Source organism: Musa acuminata, chromosome BXJ1-11 (genome assembly GCF_036884655.1).
Source record: "Musa acuminata AAA Group cultivar baxijiao chromosome BXJ1-11, Cavendish_Baxijiao_AAA, whole genome shotgun sequence".
NCBI classification, from domain to species: Eukaryota; Viridiplantae; Streptophyta; class Magnoliopsida; order Zingiberales; family Musaceae; genus Musa; species Musa acuminata.
The window spans coordinates 29,369,875-29,392,878 of NC_088337.1; the positions used below are offsets into that span (position 1 = coordinate 29,369,875).

Genomic DNA, 23,004 nt, shown 5'->3' on the forward strand with positions numbered 1-23,004 from the left:
GGTGAAGCACGACTTAAATAGTTCACGTCTTTGTCGCAAGAATACCTCACGATTTAGATAACTAGATAACGTAAGCTAAGTTCACGTCTTGATCGCAAGACTGCCTCAAGTCTTAAGCAATCCCAATTATCATTTGGAACTTAGATAACAATAAAAAGAACGGATATTTATCAAATGGATGACATATAATTACGTTGGAAATACAAATATTGGAAATTTGATTAAGGATCCGATACTCGCTCTCAAGCTCCATGTCAGCGGTCCTCCTATCGACTTTCAGTCTCGACCATCCATTCGAGTGGATCCCACTTGAGGAAGGGCGGTGGAAGACGAAACTGGAATTGTAAGGTTCAAAGGAATCATTATGAGTTGGAGAGAATATCAACTTACCGCTGGGTTCATGTGTAGACCGATCCCACGGGCCCCACGCTATCTGCAATCACAATGAAGGTAAGTTTTGGTGTACACGACAAAAAGGATGCACTATTATCCCTTTAGGATTCTATATAAATGACACTGCTTGTCACTTCTCTCCATCGGTGGCTGCTGCTAGGGTTTTTTTGCGGCCGAGGCTGTTGCGATGGCGATCTCTTTCTCCGATCTCCACACCGAGGCCGGTCTCAAAGCCCTCGAGGAATTCCTCTCCGGGAAAACCTATATCTCTGGGTGAATTCCGAACTCACTTTCCCGTCTTGACCTTTTCGTGGCCATTTGCTATCTTGGGGGTTACAAATCTTATTCCCTCTAGAGTTCAGTAGCTATAACTACGGGAACCAAGGATTTTTAACCCTGTTGTTGGTGATTATCCAGGGATCAGATCAGCAAAGATGATGTTAGGGTGTTTGCGGCGGTCGCGAAGCCGGGAGATGGGTTTCCCAACGTGTGCCGTTGGTATGAGAGCGTGTCCGGAATCCTTGCACTAAGGTTTGTTAGCTTGATGCTGTTTCGACGACCTCCATTTAGTGAGTTTCTCGCTTTGTCGAGATCTCGAGTTCTTTCTTTCGTTGCACTTTCCTTTGATGTAAATCTGGGCATTTATCATTGTATGTACTAATATTGATGTTTTGTCGGTGCTGTTAAGGTTGGTTTTCTATGTTTCTTCATTTGATGTCACAGAAGAGGACTTTCTTTTTCTTTTTTTTTGGGTTAAAATTTTTTTATCTTGCCATCATTTTTTTTTACAAGCATTTTGATTATTTTATTTAATTGTATTTTATAGTTTCTCATGTTGTACCTCTCGATGGACGTTAGATGTTTAAGATGATTTAATTGTATTTTGTATTTAATTGTATTTTACCTTTTGATTGTATTTAATTGTATTTTGTTGTTCATTGAACATCTATTAATTTTTTTGTCCGAAACCTTTCTTTTAGGTAGCCAGATATCTGTTTACTGTCAAGTTCCCCTTTTGACTCCCGTTGCTGATTACTCTATTATTCTGTTTTTATCCTGTTCTGTTATTGTTATGGTACACTATGTTACATAGCTACCATGTGAATGACTCATAATTACTTTTGTGTATATGCAAATTTTATTGTTGATATAGAATTAATATTTTGAATTGAGTTACTAGTAATCCCAAAAGCTTAAACTGTTGGTAAATGATCCAATATATATTATTTAACATTTCCTCAAACGTGCAAATTGGATTAAGCTTGATGCATGATATTAGACCTAAGTGCACGGTGTAAGCGAAATTGAAACGAGGACTACCTTGAACGTCACATGAAATGAAGCGGGACAAGTATAGGACTCAAACTCGCAATTTATGCTGATGCCATGATAAAGATTTTGATTGGGTTATCATTAAATACCAGAGCTTAAACTATCAGGAAAGGACCCAATATATATTAAACTCCAATGGTATAGTTTATAGAAGTTGATTAATACAAATGGTTTATAAGTTAAAGAAGTATATGCTATCCATTAAAATGGAAATCAAAATGGTCACCAGAAGCTGTAACTACTCATTTGCAGCAATTTTTTTAGGGGACAAAAGGGTGTCATTTTTCCTCTGAATAATAAAACTGTTAGATGTCATTTCTTTATCTTATATATTTATCAGTTTACATACTGCCAAATTTTCCTAATATATTTATTATATTTTCCATTTCAATGTTTGCTTTTTTTAACCTTAAGCTTCTTTTGGCACTCTGTTCATGATTGGCATGTTTGTTGTCAGATTTCCTGGTAAAGCTCTTGGGGTGAAAGTTGGGAGCCAAGCTGCAGTCCCAACTCCTGCACCTCCTGCTGAGGCTTCAAAGGTTAGTTAGTTCTGGATTCCTTCATCCTCTTTCTTTTATTTAACTAGGCTCTACATGAATTATAGAAGTTAAATTCGACTGAGAAAACAAATGGTTTGAGTGAAAAGCTGCAACCTTATAACAGGATGCTAAAATTATGGATGCAGTGCTCTTGCCCTGATTTTGGTCCACGCTCCAATCATAGCATGATTTGTTTAGTTGTAGACCAAAGGGTATTATTCCAATATATATTGTCTATTTTCATGGTTATTGCTATAATATAGCCTTCAAATTATTATTTCATTTTTTTTCCTATTACTCAGAGCAAACGGTTCATTGACTTGATGATCATGTTTCTGGTTGCTCGCAATGGAGGGCTTGGTGTAATTGGCCCCTTACCTTAAGGGGTTTGGCAATATTATTTTGGTTTTGGTTTTTTCTAAAGGCTTTTATGTGAAAGAAATGTGTAGCTTTGTTATTTGTATAAGCTGTACAAGAATCCCAGCTTATACAGGGGTGATTATTCTATTTGTATTATCAATCAATGAGTTTGCCCTTGGTCTCTACATTGATGTTTGCTTCCCAAGATTTTGCTGATATTTTTTGTCAATCGTATCCTTGTTGCTCTTGTACCATTGACCTCAAAGGCCAACATGTAACTTTTATAAAGACGAACCACTATGAAATTTCTGTCTTTTGATGTGAACTCTTGCAAAAGCCATTTGATGGTACAGTAGCTAAGTTTTTGAGTTCCAGCAAAACCAATCACAAGCCTGTTTCTTTGATGTAAAAAATGGAAATAATTATGCAAATTATATAATGGAGGAACTGGATTAGGGTTTTTGTTTTATATCTTCTTTTTCTGAAAAGAAAAAATTCTGAATTTTTTTTTTATGTATGCTAAGATAATCTGTTGAGTCTTTATACATTTAAGATCCTTAGGACAAAATGTTCCTTAAACATATCTAGTTTGTTAAAAGATTAGGTGCGATGGTTACTCAAACTTTCCATGTTCCAATCTTAATTGTTGATTGGCCACACCACTACGATGGAGTCAAATTACTGGAAGGGTTTGTCTGGAGAGTTACTAAACTATTATAGTCATTTAATTGAGAAAGGAAACTACCTTTGGTTCCGATATTTGACAGTCACCCAAACAATTAATGGGCTTGACTCATCTGTCCCTTCTCTAAAATATAAACTGCATTAGATGAGAGGATAATTTTGTCAAAATCCCCTTCGACTGATCTTATAGCTGCAGCATTTGTTTTTGTTTTGCCTTTCTCGGAATGCAATGGTATGCAGTACTCATCTAAACTATATGTGCTTCAGGAGGCTGCAGATGATGACGACTTGGATCTCTTTGGTGATGAGACAGAGGAGGAAAAGAAGGCAGCTGAGGAGCGAGAGGCTGCTGTTAAAGCCTCTTCCAAGAAGAAAGAAAGTAATCCTTTTTGAACTTGCTAGTGATCTTTTATAATGTGTAGACAGCTTGAATTTATGTCACTTACTGCCATCATTTCTTAATATTTACAGTTGGTATCCTGTTAAATCTTCCAGGTACTGAGCTTAGTGTTCTTTTCAGGTGGAAAATCATCTGTTCTTTTGGATGTTAAACCTTGGGATGACGAGACAGACATGAAGAAGTTAGAGGAAGCTGTCCGGAGCCTGGAGATGCCAGGCCTCTTATGGGGAGCATGTCCGGCTTTTGTCTCCTCAATGGAATATCTAATTCAATCTTAGGTGCTATTTATTTTTCATATACTAACCTTGGATGCCTCTTTACTGCAGCTAAGCTAGTGGCCGTAGGTTATGGAATTAAAAAGCTGCAAATCATGATGACCATTGTTGATGATCTCGTTTCCGTTGATAGCCTCATTGAAGAGGAACTGACCGTGGAACCCCGCAATGAGTATATCCAGAGCTGCGACATTGTTGCCTTCAACAAGATATAGAGGAGCTTTAGTAATTATTGATGCAGTAGGTGTCTTGTCATGTTTGTTTTTTGTGTTCGAGGCATTTAAAGTTGTTTATGAGATTTTCTGGGAACATCCAATAGTCGTCATAAGGACACATTGGGTCTTTGATTTTATTGGATTTTCTGATGATCGAGTAATTGGAACAATGGTGGTTCTCTATGGCTGCAATGGAACGTATGAAACTATCCATGATCAGACCTTTCCGATGCAGTCAAAAGAAATCTACTTAGCAGGACTGTATGCATCTCTTTTTTTATTATTATTTAAATTATTGTTTTAACTCTGAGATTTTGGTGACTGGATACAGGCGTGGCTGGTTGATGTATGACTGCTTGTTACTAGAAATCTACATGTACGACAGCTTGTTAGGCTTGCTTTTTCTCCAGGTTAGCATGCATTATGGTAACAAAAGTTCTAAAGAATGGAAGTTATGAGTAATTTTTATTAAAAATATCATATTTTAAAGAATGATAAAATTATTAAAATTAGAAAAAAACAAAAGATATAAAGAATCTAAAAAGATGCTAAAATAATTAGCATGACACGATAGAAAACTTATGATAAATTTTATAATAAATTAGATATTAAAGATAATTAAAAAATATATCGAATTGATAAAGTTAGAAAGTATAAATATTTAGGTAATATTGAATATGAAGATCAAAAAATACTTGTTAATGATATCATAATCAAGGAAAGATAAAAAATTATTATTATAAAGTATCTAATAAATATTTTACAGAGTCTTTAGATTTAATGATAAATAATAATAGATTTATTAATTATATATTTTTTTTATAAAATTAGAGTTAATAAGTAAATGATGTATTAAAGAAAATAAAAATATGGGGCCTAATGGTATCCTTATTGAGGTATGAAAAGTTTAAATGATAATGAAATTACTTATTTAACAAAATCATAAGATGAAATATAATATCAATATACAAAAATAATAGTGATATACAAAATTATTTAAATTATAAATAAATTAAAATCATGAGTCAAAACTTCATATAAGAGTTACAGACAGGGCTTGAAACAAACATATATAAAAATTAATTTAGTTTTTATTCTTGGAATATCAATCATAGAAACTATTTATTTATTGACATAATTAATGAAAAGTATAAGAAAAAAAAAGATTTGTATATGATTTTATTGACTTAGAGAAAACCTATAATAGAGTTCTTAAAAACTTATTATTGTGAGTTTTGGAAAAAACGTTCATCCACTAATTTAACTGATGTTATTAAAGATATGTATGATAATGTAACTATTGATATTAGAATTATATGGAATATATCTTGAGTTTTTCATTAACATATGATTATATTAAGAATCTTTATCATGTCTTTTTCTTTCTTGATAATGGATAAACTTCGCTTTTATAATAGATCCCAATAACAATAAAAAATTCATATAGTAGATCCTAAATACTTAGGATTTAAGATTTTATTATTATTGCAATAAAATTTTCTCATACGACGACGCCATGTACGTGAGACAATTCATGTTTATTCTACAGAGAGTTCTTTATTCATTTACCAAATATCTAATAATATTTATGCTGAGGATTCGTGATCTCATGTGAGATCCATTTGAATTCGGATGTAACTCGGGATCATCTATATCTCTTAGCTCGACATTCTTATACTTTACCACTCCAATTGGTTCAATTAGTCGTCGTTATCATTGTTTCGTTCTTCTCTGCAACTATAGTTCATGTTACTTTGTCGTATAAAAATTCCTTTTTTTTTTTCTCTCAAATAGCTTCTCATCTAAATTAAATAATATAGATCATTTATGTTGTGCAATTTACTCGGAAAAGCTCATGTTCTTGAGCTTTTACATGCTAATGTCTCCTTTGAGGGAATTTATGTGGAAGCAAAAAAAAACACAAAATTAAAACAATTAAGAGAAGCAATCGCAAGGTAACACTGCGACCAAGAGTGGAAGGACAGTAGGCAATCAAGACTTGAGAAAAAGGTCGTTAATTAGTAGTTAGTTAGTATATTATTATATAAAATATATATGTTTATTTACCTAATATGATCGATTTTACTAATGAAAGTATAAAATCAATTGATAAAAAAATAATTTTAACATTTGAAGATGAACGATATAGGTGGTGGTGGATGACGACAATAATAAGGGCCAAGATGATTGTTATAGATGAGGAGAGCAGCAAGAGGTGAGGACTACTCTACGTCTGCGTCAATGTAACATCGATGTAGTTACTAAGTGACTCTTTTCACTACTTTGTATTTGTGTCGGCCTCAACGTAGTTGCCAAGCGACAAAAGAGCCACTGATGTAAATGCTAAATGATATAGCTCTAGATCTATGTGGATATCGACGTAGTTGCCAACCAACGTTGCTCGACATCTACATTAATGGCCCTTTTGCTACTCGATATCTAGATCAACGTTAACATAGATATAAAATGATGTCATTTGATAGTTGCGTCGGTGCTGATACAGATGTAGAGCGATGCTGCTCTACATTTACGTCAACGCTAATGTAGTTGTTGAATGGTACTGTTTTGCATTTGTGTCGATATTAACGTAATCTATCATACTGAAATGTTAAAATTATATTTTTTATATTTTATTTTCATATTATTATTGATAAAACTGATGCTATTAAGGTAAATAAACTTATATATTTAATTTTCGTAATTATAAGGATGTCAATGTGATTTTTTAAAATATATAAATAGAAATAAATAATTAATTAAAAAAAATTTAATTGGTAAGAAAAAGACTATTTAGGGTCGTAATAAGAGGAGAGAGCGAGAGAGAGAGAGAGAGAGAGAGAGAGAGAAAAGTAACTCTCTCGCTCATCGATGTGAACCCGTTCAGAGGATTTGGAAACGCGAGGGTTGACGTTAATGCTACAATAATATAGCATCTATTAGAGAGGAACTTATTGCGGATGGCAGGAGGACACCAAAGGATTTTATTTTTGTTTGTTAATTGATATCGAGGAAGATAGTCGAAACTCTCATTCAAGTTTTACAGAGAAAAAAAAGCCTTCTAAACATAGTCAGAGACATTATAATTATTAATTACCACATATATCTAACGAAGAAAATAGATATTGATAAATTATATTTGTAAGGAATATATTTATTTTTTCTTTTATAAAATAAATTAATGCCAACCTTTGTTCGATCCGTATTCAAAATTTTGATTTTTGAGTTACCAAAAAAAAATTAAATTCATTTATCATTTTTTTTCAAAATTTATGTATTTGATTTTTGTTGGACTCAAATTCCCAATTATTAATTAGATTTCTATTGACAAGCACTCTTTACTATACAATTTTATTTTAAACGTTTTTAGTATTCCTAAAATATTTATAAATGAATTGAAATGCCCTTAACTTATCAATTAATTCTAACAAGCTCTTCCAATTTCTATGATATCTTTTTCTTTCTATGATATATATATATATATATATATATATATATATATATATATATATATATATATATATATATATATATATATATAAGGAAGAAAATAGATGTTGACAAATTATATTTGTAAAGAGTATAGTTATTTTTTCTTTTAAATAGAAATTAATGCTAGCCTTTATCCGATCTGTATTTGAAATTTTGATTTTTGAGTTCCCAAAAAATATTTTAAATTTATTTATCTTTTTTTTTCTATTCGCAAGCATTCTTTACTCTATAATTTTTTAATATTTTTAAAATATTTATAATGGATGTAAATATCCTCAATTTCTAAATTAATTCCAATAAACTCTTCCGATTTCTATAATATTTTGACACGATTAGTATTCCCGAGATGATCGAATGGGACATAATAAATACAATTATAATATCGATGCTTGTGTGGATGATTGATCGATCGATCGATGAGATGAGTTGTATGAAATAATGATTATTAAATAATTTATAAAAAAATAAAAATATTATTAATAATTAAAAGATTATATTTAGTAAAATTATATTTTATTTATTATTATTTGATCTCCGTTACTAATTTTATATTTCTTTTAACGGATTCGAATAGTTTGCCAACTCAGCCGGTCGTGCTTCCTTTTCCCGCTTCCCGCTCGACTCTGAGGTCAGGTTTCATGGACGACTACTCACTATATAAGCCCAATCCCTCCACAGATCGAATCCGCCTCTTCCCTCGCTCCGGTCTCTCATTCTCTCCCTCTTCTCTCGAGATGACGGACTCCCGACTCGACGATCTCGAGAAAAGATTGACCAGTCTCCAGGAGGAGATCCGTGGAGGCTTGCAATATCTAGATTGGAGATTGGATCGATTCTCCCACAAGATGAGGATCTGCTTCGCGGAGGTGGTTCAGACTCAAGATTTGGAGGAAGAGCAACGTAGTGATCCTCTCCTTTCTTGATTGATTCAGTGTCGTTGCTTAAAGGGATTAGGGAGCTAAAGACCGATTTGGAATCTTGGTTGGTTGAAGACCTTGATAGGGCAGCATCCCTTTTCCTCCTAATTCGTGCGTATTTTTCTCTTTTACAGCAACGACGGATGTCGAAGCACAAAAAGAGGATGCTGGTTCTGTTGATTGGCGGGAGGAGCTTTATCAAAAGGTGTCTCATTCAAAAATATGGTTTGAATTAAATTTATGCATTTAATTATTTTTTTGGCTCATAAAACATATGCTTTGGTCAAATTGTGCAATGCAACTGTCATAGCTATGTAGTTATTGATTTCTACAGTGAATCTTCAATATAGTTTCTTCCTTGGCAGATACAATCCATGAACGAGCTCTACTTTGAACCATTAAATGAACTTTACCAAGATTTTGCTCAGACCGTGCAGAAGGTTATTCATTCTCCTAGTAATTTCCGTATTCTTGCTTTCCTTGCCTTTTTGGTCTTATCTTCGATTCATTTGATATTTTGATAATTGCAGGAATATGATTTTATTCCACCAGAAAATCTCCAAGGTGTGGAAAATTTCAAGATCACAATGGAATATTCACTAGAATTATTGCAATACTCCAGGGATGATATCTACCCTGTTCTGAAGGCGACACTTCCTTGGCATGAGAAGCATATAGTTGCTATTCTGAAAGGGAACAATAAACTTCCTCTTGGACCTTCTCAACCCATGCCTCAGCAAGGAAACTCTCAAGATCCTCAATCAAAGCAGCATGATAGTTGTGCAGACCACCAAATGCAAAGTTCAGGAACTTCAGTGCAGCCACGTAAAGAACTTCCACTTTTAGCTGCTCGCAAGGTAAAATGTAAAAGAAAACAGCCTGATCAACACTTAATAAAATACGGTTGACAATCTTCCTAACTGTTCCTTCTAAATGTTGGTTTAGACTTGGAAACTTAGTAGATAAACTTGAGAAATTGTTGCTTGTCCCTGTAAAAAGTTAAAAAGTTAAATATACAATGTGAATCACATGCGGCATTGCTCATTTTTTTGTAATTTTCCCATCTTCTTGTTGATGTGCTATACCTTTCTAGTTTCCATATAAGTAACTGGATTAGTGTAATGTCTCCAGCATATCATTCGTTTGTGTATGTATAAATATTTTCTTGGAAATATATTTACATAGAGGAATGATTACAGGATGTAGTTTATACACAACTATTGAGTTTGGAGATGAACCAGAATATAACAAAATATTTGTTTTTCATTATAGCATGTTGTATATTTATTATAATAATCTGCTTCTTACTATAAAACCAACAAAACCATGGCTTAATAAGCCTAGACTACAATGAGAACTTCTTTTATGATTATTGAACTACTATGGTGGAGTTTCACTTAAATATGTTACTGATTAATAAAGAACTTTACACAAGAGAGCATTGAATCAAACCTAAACATTTATTGTTATAGGAACTTTCTTTTTTTTTTTCCAATAGTCACCTTAAGAAAGGCACAAAAAATTGGCCATAATGCTTATCCAGGCAAGTAGAGTGTTGCAAACATGGACTGTCATATCAATTCACATACCAACCGAGTGTCAGAATTCTGGGTTGTACACTGAATCAGTAAAGAAAATATCTTTATCGAATTTTTTTGTTTTTGATAGTTCTTAATTTTCCATTTTAAGTTTTATTATCCTAGACTTTTTATCAGATGCTGTGATTACCTCTTGAAGATATTTGTTAAAGGCATATAGCAGAACTATGATCCTCTACACTAGATAAGGAAGGTACCCAGCTACAAATTCTCACTCTTCCTAATGATGGGAAAGTGATGATGCAAATCTGTTGCATGCTTCTGCAGTGGTTCATTCTACTGGCTGACTCATATCATTGCCCATGTTTCATATCTTGGTTTCAGCAAACTATACATTCTTTATTGTTCTACTGTGTTATGTTCTTTTTATTGTTTGATAGAGTTAAAAAAAACTAAAATATGAACTTCTGGACTGCATTCGGTTCAGGGTTAAATAGCCTAATAAGTCTAAGAAGTTGCTAATCCAGCAATGTAATTTGGGTTATCTGGCTTAGGAAAGCAGAGGGGATTATTTTAGCCCATCCTTTTAGTTGGACAGTTAATCCCAAGTTATCCAGGTATAACTCTGACCAGATTATTTTAACCATCCTCAACTCTAGATCTTTTGGAGATTTAACCTATAATCACTAATTTAAACCTTATGAAACTTGATACAAATGCAGCCTTATCATTAATTTTTGAGTTAGCTTAGACTTGCAAATTGTAGTGGAGATGACAAACCTCCTTTTCTCTTTGGTCTTCGTGTCTTCAGGAAACTGCTCCAGACAATCAGTACGAGAAGTCGATGAGATCATATATCATCCCACCTAATGAAATTACAGTCACGTTTGAGGATATAGGTGCCTTGGATGAAATCAAAGAACTTCTTCAGGAGCTGATTATACTTCCACTCAAACGGCCAGAACTCTTCAAAGGTCTTCTAAAACCCTGCCGGGGAATTCTACTTTTTGGGCCACCCGGGACTGGGAAGACAATGCTAGCTAAGGCCTTAGCACATGAAGCAGGGGCTACTTTCATCAATGTTTCAATGTCCGCCATTGCGTCAAAGTGGTTTGGAGATAGTGAGAGTAATACAAAGGCATTGTTTACACTTGCTGCAAAGGTTGCCCCTGCTATCATTTTTATAGATGAAGTTGATAACATTCTTGGGCAAGGAACAGGGGACAGAGACAAAGTAGCAAGTGTAAGGAACGAGTTCATGATCCACTGGGATGGACTTCTGACAAAGTCTGAAGAAAGAATTCTCGTTCTTGCAGCGACAAACCGACCATTTAATCTTGATGAAGCAATCATTAGAAGGTTTGAGCGCAGGTTTGTCTAGCTACATCTCCAGATTAAACCTGGAAGAGTAAACATAATAATTTATTATATAAGACCTAAATATTTCCTTTGATGTGGTTGAACAGAATCATGGTTGGCTTTCCATCCCTGGAAAGCAGAGAATTGATATTGAGGACACTTCTGTCGAAAGAAAATGCCGAGCAACTTGACGTCAAGGAGCTTGCGACGATGACGGTGGGATACAGTAGTAGTGATCTCAAGGTTGGTGACATCTTCTGGTTTTCTGTCATAACTTTATCCGGATGCTAATTATTCTTTGCATTGTTGGCAGAACCTTTGTGTTGCCGCAGCATATCGCCCTCTCAGGGAGCTGATCCAGAGAGAAAAGTCTATGAGATTGGTAGGTTTAACTTCTTGTTGTTTCATACGTTTCGGAGCACACTTAATAAACTTTGTGCTTTCTATGTTCCAAATTCCTTCTACATATGCAAGATAATATAATTTGGGTTATTAATATTCTCCTCCTCTTTTCTGCATTGCTTGTCCTGGACAATATATGTATTCTCTCAAGGACCAAATGAGGGTGGAAGTCCATTGTTTTTGATATGAGGAGATTAATATGTCTCTACGGAGTCGCAGGTAAAGACATGATAAGAAATGTGCACATACTTGAACAATTGTGGGTAGCTCCAAGCAAAAGATATGTTGATAAATAACAATTTAAGGTGGTTTAAGTATGTCGACGGAGACATTTAGATACGCCAGTTGGATGAGCTGAAGTAATCAAAATTAGTAATTCGACTTGAGTGTTCTTAGTGTTTCTGATGATATTGCTTTAAAATAGCTCAATCGGTAAAAAGATCCATTCATTCACACCATATTATTTGGAAGTCATGACTTGTTACTGTTGGTATATTGTGAGATCGAATTGATAAGTTGCATTTGCTGCTCAGTTTTCATGCTGACCTTTTCGATCTTACATCCTTCTTCGAAAACATATTGTTAGCTGAATTAATAATGTCTTGGCTTGTTGTTTCTCATTGATTCATGCTTTATGATAATCTTTCTCGTGTCAGAAGAAGCAGTCGACTACCGAGGAACAGAGTATCGAATCGGCTACTGCCTGTCGGTCACTAAACATGGAAGACTTTAGGGAAGCAATGAACCAAGTAAGTTCTGACTTGCACTTCTAACATCTTTTTCCATTTTAAGAAGGATCCACATATAAAGTTGACTTTTGTCACCGGCTTCTAGAAGCATTTCATGTCTCATTAATATGCATATACTAGGTGTATAGAAATTTGGTCCAGATCAGATATTGACAGACGAACAGAGAAGAGTGATCAGCGTATTCACTCAATAATTTACGGGTCCAGAGCTTTTTCATATATCTCCCTGTGCCTTTTTCTTCCTACTTTGTCGAGTTAAAATTGGTGTTTTAAGTTATTGTATTTTTGGAACTGTGTTGAATTAAAATTGGTGTCATATATCTCCCTGTGCCTTTTTCTTCCTACTTTGTTGCAACATAGTCCCCTCATGAGACACAAATCATATCTTCTTAATTGCGTAATGCAGATTGCTGCAAGTTGTACTAGTGAGAGTTCTCTGTCGAAACAACTGGAGCAGTGGAATGAATTGTATGGAGATGGAGGCTCGAGAAAGAAGCAACAACTATCTTATTTTTTCTGAAGAATAATACATGTGTACATACACCGAAATGGGATTTTTAACTTAAAAGGCCGCTATGCAAAGCTACAGCAAATCCATTGAAGAATTGTATATAATATAGGGTCCCTGAAACTGCAGAATTTGGTCCGAGTAAAAAGCAATTTGTCAATCCAATTGGAGCATAGTCTATTTTGAGTAGTTTTATAGTGATTTATGAGTTGAATTGTTTTTAGGATTTTCTTTCCCTTCTTTCTTTTCCTGATTCAGTTTCCATGTATCAATGTATCAATGAAGTTTTACTAAATCTCCTGTGAGGTAAGAGTGACAACAAGAATCACACTGTAGTGTTGCATGATGATTAATGAATGCAGCAAAAGGATGAAAAATGATAACTCTAAAGTACATATTTTTGAAACAATTTATAATTTAATTCTTAAACATATATATATATATATATATATATATATATATTATTTTTTCTGTGGGAGAGTGCCATATAACTGGATTTTGATTTTCCAAACCTTGTCAAAGGCAACAATTCCACACGCTCATGAGGATAACTTCCTTGAGGCTTCATAGTATCTAATTTCAAATCTATTAAGCTTTTTGATCTGTCACAAAACTTCCTCTATTTATTTCTCCTATTAACTTTTCTCAACCAAATGGATCGATAGTAAGCGTTCTCTTATTAATTTTGAAGATATCAAGTGGTAATAAAAATCATGATCTTTGGTAGTAAGATTTTGAGATCAAATTCCATCTTGCCAAAAAAAAAAAAAAACCTATCAAATTCTATCGTATGGATTGAACTATGATCACACAGTGACCCAAAGAAATCAACCACTAATATTAGAATTGGAATTCCTATTGCAGATATAACTAGAGAAGATAACAAACACTTTCTAGTGTTATTTCGATGCTCGCTTTGTTGTCTTAGACGGTTAGAAATCCCACGTGCATAAATTAAATGATCATGATTTCTTTGAAAACTTATCGGAGGGTCAGAATAATAGCCGTACATGTTATAGACATTGAAATAATCAAGTCAATTTTTTTTTTTCTATCTTAGAGTCACCTCGGATAATCTTACACATATGGATTCGGATCACAATAATAATATCAATAATTAATTCCCGTAATAATAATATATTTATAAAAAAAATTAAATCCTAATTTTTAAGTTTCGGACTTATTTTCGTAATATAATAGGATAAGAATTGTATAATACTTGGATTCTAATGGTTTTAGAAGATTGATTAGATTACGATTCGGATGGGAAGAGGGAACCCACTCCGATTCGAACTCGTTCGCTCGTGCTCTCCCTTTTCCGCTTCCCCCTCGAGTTCGGGGTCAGATTCCATGGCCGACTGCTCTTTATATACCCCTAACCCCTCCACAAACCCATCCACCGCTGCGGTTCCTCTCTTCCCTCGCTCTCCTCTCTCCTTCTCTTCTCCGGGCTATACGTCGCTCTGTTCCGCAGGTTGGAGTTTAAGATGACGAACGCCAGAATCGACGATCTTGAAAAAAGATTGACCGGCCTTGAGAAGGAGCTCCGTGGAGGATTAGAGGATTTAAATTCGAGAATGTTATCGCGCTTTACGGATGTGGACCAGCGGGTGGAGGTTGTGTTGCGCAAGTTGGAAGGTTTGACGGGACGGAAACGTGGTATTGTTCGAAGATCTGATGATGCGCTGCTTAAGCGGATTAGGGACGTAATTTGGTCATATTTTTTCTCTTCTACCTGGACGATTGGTGCCACAGTAAAAACAGAAGATGCTCGTTCTGCTGATTGGCGGGAGGAGGTCTATCGAGAGGTGCGTGACGTTCATAAATTCAGCTTTTTTTCTGGATTAATTAGGATTGTATCAAGTGAAAAATCTCATATTAAGATATTTAATCTTGTATATTCTGATATTGTTGTTACGAACAGACTTGCGCTAACATATGTTCATCCAGAAATTGCATCACCTGGTAGTGTACTAGTTAATCGCCATTTGTTTAGGTTAGGTAAATTTCTTAACAAAGATTCAGATTTGCGAGCACCTGTAGGACCTAGTACATACTTACTATGTGGTAGTCCTAATTATTTTCTTCGTGAGCTGGATACAAGTGTATATTGGTCACTCATGGCCATATTCATATAAGCTCACTTCTCCCTGAGTTTTATGTTGATTAGTTGATTTTGCAAGTTACACTCTATCAGACTTTCGTTGTTTCTGTCTTAGCCATGGCTGTTTTTGGATGCAATCGATGGGTCTCTCTTCAAGTGATGCTATAAGCAAGGATCAAACTGATATTGTGCCCTTCCCTGTTATATGGCTGAGTCAGCACTCCAACTTTTCAAATGTGTTGAGTGTTAATATTTTCTAGTACCAAATTATTTGGAAAATTAAGATAGCTACAATCTTCACTTGCATGCCACTTGTCAAGCAGACAAGATCATACCTTCTAAGAAGGATGGAAAGAAGTTACAAATCAGGAAAAATTACACGTCCATCTATATAAGATTAAAAGACCATCTATTCTTTAATGTGTCACCCAGTTAGAGTTCTTTGTGCTGAATTATGAATGTGGTATGATTAGAGTCAAACATCATTTAAGTGGATGGATCTATAATATGTATTTGGGTGCAAGTTACTTCAAAATAAAGGTTATTTATTTGTGAGATGTTTGAATTATAACATCTTGCAAGCTGTTTTAATACTAGTACAGTCCCTCCAAGACACTGGGAAGGGTAGACAGGAAATTAGATACATATCAAAAGTTACCCTTTTCTCGGTGAATCATGCATATATGAGCCACATTACTAAATACTTATGTGGAATTATACTCTTTTTTCCTGTAAATTGGCATTCATAAATCCTGACATGTCTCGAGGATTCAAGTTTGCGGGCATGTTAACCAGCAAGCTTTTGGCCGAAAAAAAAAAGAAATAAAAAACAACAAGCACAAAAGAAACGAAACAATGTGGTCCTCTTCTCTCTTTTCTGGCCTTATCTACATTTGTGGCCTCTCTTCGCTTCTTCAGTGAGGATGTAAGATGATGATGCAAGGTGAGGCAGTAGGTTGTTGTCACCTTGCAGCAGGAGGTCAGGAAACCTTTAAACAGAAGGGTTAAACTATCCAATGGAATTTAAGTATATGATCCTTTTATTCCTCTACATTTTATGTATGTTCATATGAAATTTGTGCATTTAGTTATGTTTTTGCCTCACAAGACATTTAGTTACTGAATTCTATGGAAATTCTTCAATATGATTTCTTCCTTGGCAGATACAAGACATTAAGAAGCACTACTTTGAAGAATTGAATGAAATTCACCAAAAGCTTACTCTGTCGCGGCAGCAGGTTATTCATTCTCCAAGTAGTTTCTACTTTCTAGGTTCTTGCTTTCCTTGCACTTTTGTTCTAATCTTCAATTTATTTAATATCTTGATGATTGCAGCTTCAGTCTCTTTTATCAGCAAAAGCGAACCGAAGTTTGGGACATATCATGAACAAAATAGATCATATATTAAAAGTGTTGCAATACTCCAAGAGTGATATCCAACCTGATCTGAAGGACATGCTCCCTGTGTATGAGAAAATAATAATTTTGTATCTAACTTTGTGCAAGAAATGCATCAAGCCACTGTTGTCAAACCTGCCTCAGCAAGAACAACCTCAAGGTCCTCAACTAAGGATGCTTGATGGTTGTACAGACAACCAAATGAATATGCAAAGTTCAGAAACTTCAGTGCAGCCAGCTAAGAATCTTCCATGTTTAGCTGCTTGCGAGGTAAGTAAAACAGAACAGCCTATTCAACACATCATAAGATATGTTTAGCAATCTATCTAACTGTTCCTTTTAAATGTTGGTTTAGTCTTGCAAACTTAGTAGATAAATTTGGCAAATGGTTCCTTTTCGCTGAGTAAAGTCGAATGTACAACACAAATCACATGCGATACTGCTCATCTTTTGTAATTTTACCATCTTTTTGTTGATGTGTTGTAACCTTCTATATAATTAACTGGATTAGTGTAATGTTTACAACAAATCATCTGTTTGTATACACGTAATTTTTCTCTTCTAAATATAGTTACATAGAAAATTGATTACAGGATCTAGTTTATACACAATTATCGAGTTTGGAGATGCACAGGCTTATAAAAATATTTGTATTTTCATTGTAGTATGTCGTATATTTATTATAATAACCTGCTTCTTCCTGTAAAACCAACAAAATCGTGGCTTAATAAACCTAGACTACTATGAGAACTTCTTTTATGATTATTGAACCACTATAGTGAAATAGCACTTAAATATGTTACTAATTGATAAAGAACTTTACAAGAGCGAGCACCGAGTTAGACTTAAACATGGATGCACATTTATTGTTATAGGAACTTTCATTTTTCCAATCGTCACCTAAAGAAAGGCATATTAAAATTGAGTCATAATGCTCCAACAGAAAGGTAAGAGTATTGCAAGCATGGACTGTCATATACATTTGCATACCTACATAGTGTCATAATGCTTGGTATGACACTGGGTCAATAAAGACCATATATTTATCTTTTTTTTAGGTGGGTTTTAGTTTCCAACTTGAGTAATATTATCCTAGACTTTTTATCTGATGCTGTAGTTACTTCTTGGAAACATTTGTTGAGGGCATATAGCAGAACCATGATCCTCTTCACTGGGTAAGGAAGGTGTTTGGTTATGAACTCTCGCTCTTCTTAATGAAGTGAAAGTGATAATGCAGATCTGTTGCATACTTTTGCAGTGGTTGATTCTGCTGGCTGACTCATATCATTACTAATGTTTCATTCTGATATCTCTGTTTCAGCAAACTATATCCTCTTTATTGGTCTACTGGGTTCCTTTGTTTTTCTTCGTTGAATAGAGTTAAAAAACCGAAATATTAACTTTTAGAATGCACTTGATTTGGGGTTAAAATAGCCTAGTTGGTCTAAGTAGTTGCTAATCCAGCAAACTAATTGGAGTTATCTGGCATGGCAAAGCAAATGTGAGGGGATTATTTTAACCCATCTTTTTAGTTGGACATTTCATCTCAAGTTATCCAGGTTTCATTTCTTTGACCAGATTATCTTAACCCTTCTTAACTCTAGCTTTTTTTGGAGATTTAATCTATAACCACCAGTTTAAACCTTCTGAGTCTTGAAATAAATGCAGTCTTAGCATGAATTTTTGAGTTAGCTTTGATTTGCAAATTGTAGTGGACCTGACAAACTTTCTTACCTCTTTTATTTGTGTCTTCAGGAAGCTACTTCAGACGATGAAAATGAAGAGAGGATGAGATCAGATATTGTCCCACCTAAGGTTTCATTTCTTTGACCAGATTATTTGAACCTTTCTTAACTGTAGATTGTTTGGAGATTTAACCTATAACCACCAATTTAAACCTTCTGAAAATTAAAATAAATGCAGTCTTAGCATGAATTTTAGTTAGCTTAGATTTGCAAATTCTAGTGGACCTCGCAAACTTTCTTATCTCTTTAATTTTTGTGTCTTCAGGAAGATACTTCAGATAATGAATGTGAAAAGACGATGAGATCAGATATTGCCCCACTTAAGGTTTCATTTCTTTGGCCAGATCATTTTAACCTTTCTTAACTCTAGATGATTTGGAGATTAACCTATAACCACCAATGTGAACCTTCTGAAACTTGAAGTAAATGCAGTCTTAGCATAAAATTTTTTAGTTAGCTTAGATTTGCAAATTGTAGTGGACCTGACAAACTTTCTTATCTCTTTTATTTTTGTGTCTCAGGAAGCTACTCCAGACAATGAATACAAAAAGAGGATGAGATCAGATATTGTCCTGCCTAAGGTTTAATTTCTTTGACCAGATTATTTTAATCTTTCTAACCTCTAGATTTTTTGGAGATTTAACCTATAACCACCAATTTAAACCTTCTGAAACTTGAAATAAATGCAGTCTTAGCATGAATTTTTGAGTTAGCTTAGATTTGCAAAATGTAGTGGACCTGACAATCTTTCCTGTCTCTTTGATGTTTGTGTCTTCAGAAAGCTACTCCAGACAATGAACACGAAAAGAAGATGAGATCATATATTGTCCCACCTAAGAAAATTAGAGTGACATTTGACGATATAGGTGCCTTGGACGAAACCAAAAAACTTCTTCATGAGCTGATTATACTTCCCCTTCAACGACCGGAACTCTTCAAAGGTCTATTAGAACCTTCTCGAGGAATACTACTTTTTGGGCCACCTGGAACTGGGAAGACAATGCTAGCTAAGGCCTTAGCACATGAAGCAGGGGCTACTTTCATCGATGTTTCAATGTCTGCCATTGCGTCAAAGTGGTTTGGACACAGTGAGAGTAATACAAGGGCATTGTTTACACTCGCTGCAAAGGTGGCCCCTACTATCATTTTTATAGATGAAGTTGATTGTATTCTTGGGCAGAAAACTAGAGAAAGAGACACCATAGCGAGTGTAACAAACGAGTTCATGATCCACTGGGATGGACTTCTGACGAAGTCTGAAGACAGAATTCTGGTTCTTGCAGCAACAAATCGACCATTTAACCTTGATGAAGCGATCATTAGAAGGTTTGAGCACAGGTTTGTCTAGTTATAGCTCGAGATTTACACTTGGAAAAAGTAAACATAGTGATTTATTTCTATAAGACCTAAATATTATCTTTGATGCTTTGAACAGAATTATGGTTGGTTTACCATCCCAGGAAGGCAGAGAATCGATATTGAGGACACTTTTGTCAAAAGAAAAGACCGAACAACTTGACTTCAAAGAGCTTGCAACGATGACAGTGGGATACAGTGGTAGTGATCTCAAGGTTGGTGACATCTTCTTGGTTTTTATCATAACCTTATATGGATGCTAATTATTGTTTGTATTGTTGGTAGAACCTTTGTGTTGCCGCAGCATATCGCCCTCTCAGGGAGCTGATCCAGAGAGAGCAGCCTACGAGATTGGTAGGTTTGACTTGTTGTTTCATATGTTTTGGAGCACACTTATTGAACTTGGTGCTTTGTTAGTTTCCAATGCATCAAAATTGCCTAATTTCTTCTACATATGCAAGATAATATAATTAGGGTTATTAACGTTCTCCTCCTCTTGACTGCAAATTCTGTTATCTACAAGTTTTGAGTATAGCTTATCTTGGACCGTATTTGTATTCTCTCGAGGAGCAAATCAGGCTGGAAGTCCATTGTTGTTGATATGAGGAGATTAATAAGGATGTATGGAGTCACACTTAAAGACAGTACACATTCTTGAACAATTATGGGTAGCTCCGAGAAAAGTTATGCTGGAAAATATCCATATGAGGTGGTTTATGTATGTCCACTGAGACATTTAGATATGCCAGTTGGATGGGATAAAGTGACTAAAATTTGTAATTCAACTTAGTTTAACTGATGATATTGCTTTTAAAAGACCTCTCAATTTTGTATCCTTCTTTGAGTAACATATTTGTTGGCTGAATTGACAATGTTTTGGCTGCTTGTTTCTCATTCCTTTAAGCTCTATGATAATCTTTCTTATGTCAGAAGAAGCAGTCGAATAAGCAAGGGAGTGTTGAACCCACTACTGCCTGTCGATCAATAAACATGGAAGACTTGAAGAAAGCAATTAACCAAGTAAGTTTTGACTTGCGCTCCTGAGATTTTTTTTCAATTTTACAAAGGATCTACACTAAAAAAAGTTGTATCACCAGCTTTTAGATGCATTATCAGACTGCTTGCCACTTATTAACTTATTCTAGATGTATAGAAATTAGGTCAAGATTAGATATTGACAGATTAACAGTGAACATTATGAATGCTAATCCTTAAAGAGAGATCAGCAAATTCTCTCGATAATTTATGGGTCCAAAACTTTTTCATGCCTCTACTAATGTTATTCTACTTGAACCGCCCTCGAGCTCTTTCATGATTCTGCATTTGTTTTATGCTTTATGCAGATGTAAAGAATCTTAGTCTCTTATGATGACCATTCTCATAAATTTTTTTATGTGCATCTGTGTTATCTTTTCAGTGTTGAGTTAGAATTGGTATCATTTATCTCTCTGCCCCTCTCTTTCTACTTTGTTGCAATAGAGTCCCCTCAGAAGACACAAATCATATTTCCTTAATTGCGTGATGCAGGTGGCTAAAAGCTGTGCTACAAAGAGTTATCTAGTGGAACAACTGGAGGAGTGGAATAAATCGTTTGGAGATGGAGGCTCGAGAAAGCAGCAACAATTATCTTATTATATCTGAAGTACACGGACACCAATTTGGGATTTTAACCTTGAAGACTACTACTACACATAGGCTATAGGATATGTAAGGAAAAATTGTGTAAAGGATCCCTCAAATTCCATAATTTGTTCGAAAAAAAGCACTTTGTGGATCCTATTAGATTATAGTATCTTTTGAATAGATTTGTAGTGATTTTTTTTAGATTTTTCTTTCCCCCATTTTTTTTTTTTCTGATTCGATTTCGATATAACCATACTATGTTAATGAATCATACTTTTATATATGTCCAATGATGATAGTGAATGTAGTCGAAAATAGTGCATGAGACACTTCTCGATTTGAGGAGAGTTAATATAAATACAATTCTCTCTATATTTATATAGTCTAAATGTAAAATCGAAATCGATAACTACTATCATCCTAAAATACATATTTTTCTTTGAAAGATTACCATCCATTTTGGTTTTTCACAAGAAAAAAAAGGAAGTGGCATCTTGCAAACTTTAAATATTTTGGGATCAAATCATAGCTTCAAAATTCAAACCCATTTAAATTAATTCTATATATTTAATAAATATATAATTAATTAAGATTATAATAAAATGATATTTATATAATCAACTTTAACACTTATTACTATTTGACATGTCATTACTATTGGATTGTCGTTTGAGTCAAAGCTCGGCATAAACAAAACCTCCGATTTCAACGCCCACGAAGACCTAAAACATGAGCTCGTGATGATCTTAGATGAAACATCTTCTTTCACGTAGGTGTATCCTACACCGAAGCTGAAGTCACACTCACACCCCACGGATTAGGGCGTCATCCATGGGACAATCAATCATTGGGCACCAAAATGAGTTGCTCCATCCCCTCCTACCTCTCCTACCATGCAACTTTTACGTCACTTGCAAGCCATACCCATCTTTCGAGTGTTAGCTCAACCGTCGAAGCAGCTCACCACTCGTTGTCTCACTCTCACCATGCCGATTGCCTCAGCACACATTAGCTCACCAGCCCCATATATTTCTCTATGCATGGAAGTATGTGCCCTTTCTTTGACTCCCTTCATGTGCCAGGGAGCTCGGCAATGGGCGGCACCTTAAAGGACGGGGGGATTCACATGGGGGGAGAGACCTTTCTTTCCGCAACAAGTTCGAGCCACGCCACATGATGCCTGTTTCTCTGAACCTTCATCACCTCTTCAAATAATTGCTAAGATAAACAAATAGATGGCATCGAATTCGTTTTTGTTTTGTGCAATGTGGCTTAAGAAACAGTGGCTCGCAAATGCTGATGGCGATTAGAGTCATGTGGTTTACAGGGTGGGTGTTCATGGTTTTCGCAAGCATACATGCATTGTGATGCCGATCATGTCGGGGGGAATCATTTTGTGTCAATAAATGTCGGGGAATAAGAGGCTAAATATATGTATATGAAACTTTGTTCTGTGTGCATTTTATTATATTCAATATTGTATTTATGATAATATTCTAATTTAGCTTTGCATCCGAAGGTTAATTGATTTATAGAGACGGAGGAAAGTGATTGAGTAATACAAAATGACTTTGGAGTACGGAGGAAATCAACGACAAATGAGCTAATGTTAATGCTC

General features: G+C 34.8%; 3 protein-coding genes across 4 annotated transcripts; all 3 read left to right on the plus strand.

The window, feature by feature from the left end:
* The first annotated feature begins 526 nt into the window (after positions 1 to 526).
* On the plus strand, positions 527 to 4,508 carry LOC135597560 (elongation factor 1-beta-like). The gene is made up of 6 exons (XM_065090669.1): positions 527 to 666; positions 811 to 924; positions 2,183 to 2,264; positions 3,576 to 3,687; positions 3,829 to 3,942; positions 4,035 to 4,508. Exons 1-6 carry the CDS (start codon positions 581 to 583, stop codon positions 4,196 to 4,198), a joined length of 672 nt encoding a protein of 223 aa, XP_064946741.1. The 5' UTR covers positions 527 to 580; the 3' UTR covers positions 4,199 to 4,508.
* A 3,913-nt stretch (positions 4,509 to 8,421) lies between these two features.
* Positions 8,422 to 13,172, plus strand: LOC103972591 (uncharacterized AAA domain-containing protein C24B10.10c-like). The gene is made up of 9 exons (XM_009386944.2): positions 8,422 to 8,587; positions 8,739 to 8,809; positions 8,970 to 9,044; positions 9,135 to 9,461; positions 10,954 to 11,513; positions 11,609 to 11,744; positions 11,815 to 11,883; positions 12,560 to 12,652; positions 13,059 to 13,172. The coding sequence occupies exons 1-9, from the start codon at positions 8,422 to 8,424 to the stop codon at positions 13,170 to 13,172; spliced, it is 1,611 nt and encodes a 536-aa protein (XP_009385219.2).
* A 1,283-nt stretch (positions 13,173 to 14,455) lies between these two features.
* LOC103972592 (uncharacterized) lies at positions 14,456 to 21,587 on the plus strand. Of its 2 annotated transcripts, XM_065090670.1 has the most exons (11): positions 14,459 to 14,968; positions 16,428 to 16,502; positions 16,600 to 16,932; positions 18,418 to 18,477; positions 18,673 to 18,732; positions 18,929 to 18,988; positions 19,186 to 19,745; positions 19,843 to 19,978; positions 20,049 to 20,117; positions 20,694 to 20,783; positions 21,291 to 21,587. In XM_065090670.1, exons 1-11 carry the CDS (start codon positions 14,648 to 14,650, stop codon positions 21,402 to 21,404), a joined length of 1,878 nt encoding a protein of 625 aa, XP_064946742.1. In that variant the 5' UTR covers positions 14,459 to 14,647; the 3' UTR covers positions 21,405 to 21,587. The 2 variants fall into 2 exon arrangements, with proteins under 2 accessions (XP_064946743.1, XP_064946742.1); XM_065090671.1 differs by lacking the exon at positions 18,673 to 18,732 and having other exon boundaries at positions 14,456 to 14,968.
* Positions 21,588 to 23,004: the final 1,417 nt, after the last annotated feature.

Excerpts from the sequence above, each read along its gene's own strand:
- LOC103972591 (XM_009386944.2), top strand. The coding sequence starts at position 8,422 with ATGACGGACTCCCGACTCGACGATCTCGAGAAAAGATTGACCAGTCTC. Across the intron at positions 11,514-11,608 it reads ATTAGAAGGTTTGAGCGCAG|AATCATGGTTGGCTTTCCAT; the intron begins GTTTGTCTAGCT and ends GTGGTTGAACAG. Across the intron at positions 12,653-13,058 it reads TTAGGGAAGCAATGAACCAA|ATTGCTGCAAGTTGTACTAG; the intron begins GTAAGTTCTGAC and ends TGCGTAATGCAG.
- LOC135597560 (XM_065090669.1), top strand. The coding sequence starts at position 581 with ATGGCGATCTCTTTCTCCGATCTCCACACCGAGGCCGGTCTCAAAGCC. Across the intron at positions 3,688-3,828 it reads CTCTTCCAAGAAGAAAGAAA|GTGGAAAATCATCTGTTCTT; the intron begins GTAATCCTTTTT and ends TGTTCTTTTCAG. Across the intron at positions 3,943-4,034 it reads AGGCCTCTTATGGGGAGCAT|CTAAGCTAGTGGCCGTAGGT; the intron begins GTCCGGCTTTTG and ends TCTTTACTGCAG.
- LOC103972592 (XM_065090670.1), top strand. The coding sequence starts at position 14,648 with ATGACGAACGCCAGAATCGACGATCTTGAAAAAAGATTGACCGGCCTT. Across the intron at positions 18,478-18,672 it reads CAGATATTGTCCCACCTAAG|GAAGATACTTCAGATAATGA; the intron begins GTTTCATTTCTT and ends TTGTGTCTTCAG. Across the intron at positions 19,746-19,842 it reads ATTAGAAGGTTTGAGCACAG|AATTATGGTTGGTTTACCAT; the intron begins GTTTGTCTAGTT and ends TGCTTTGAACAG.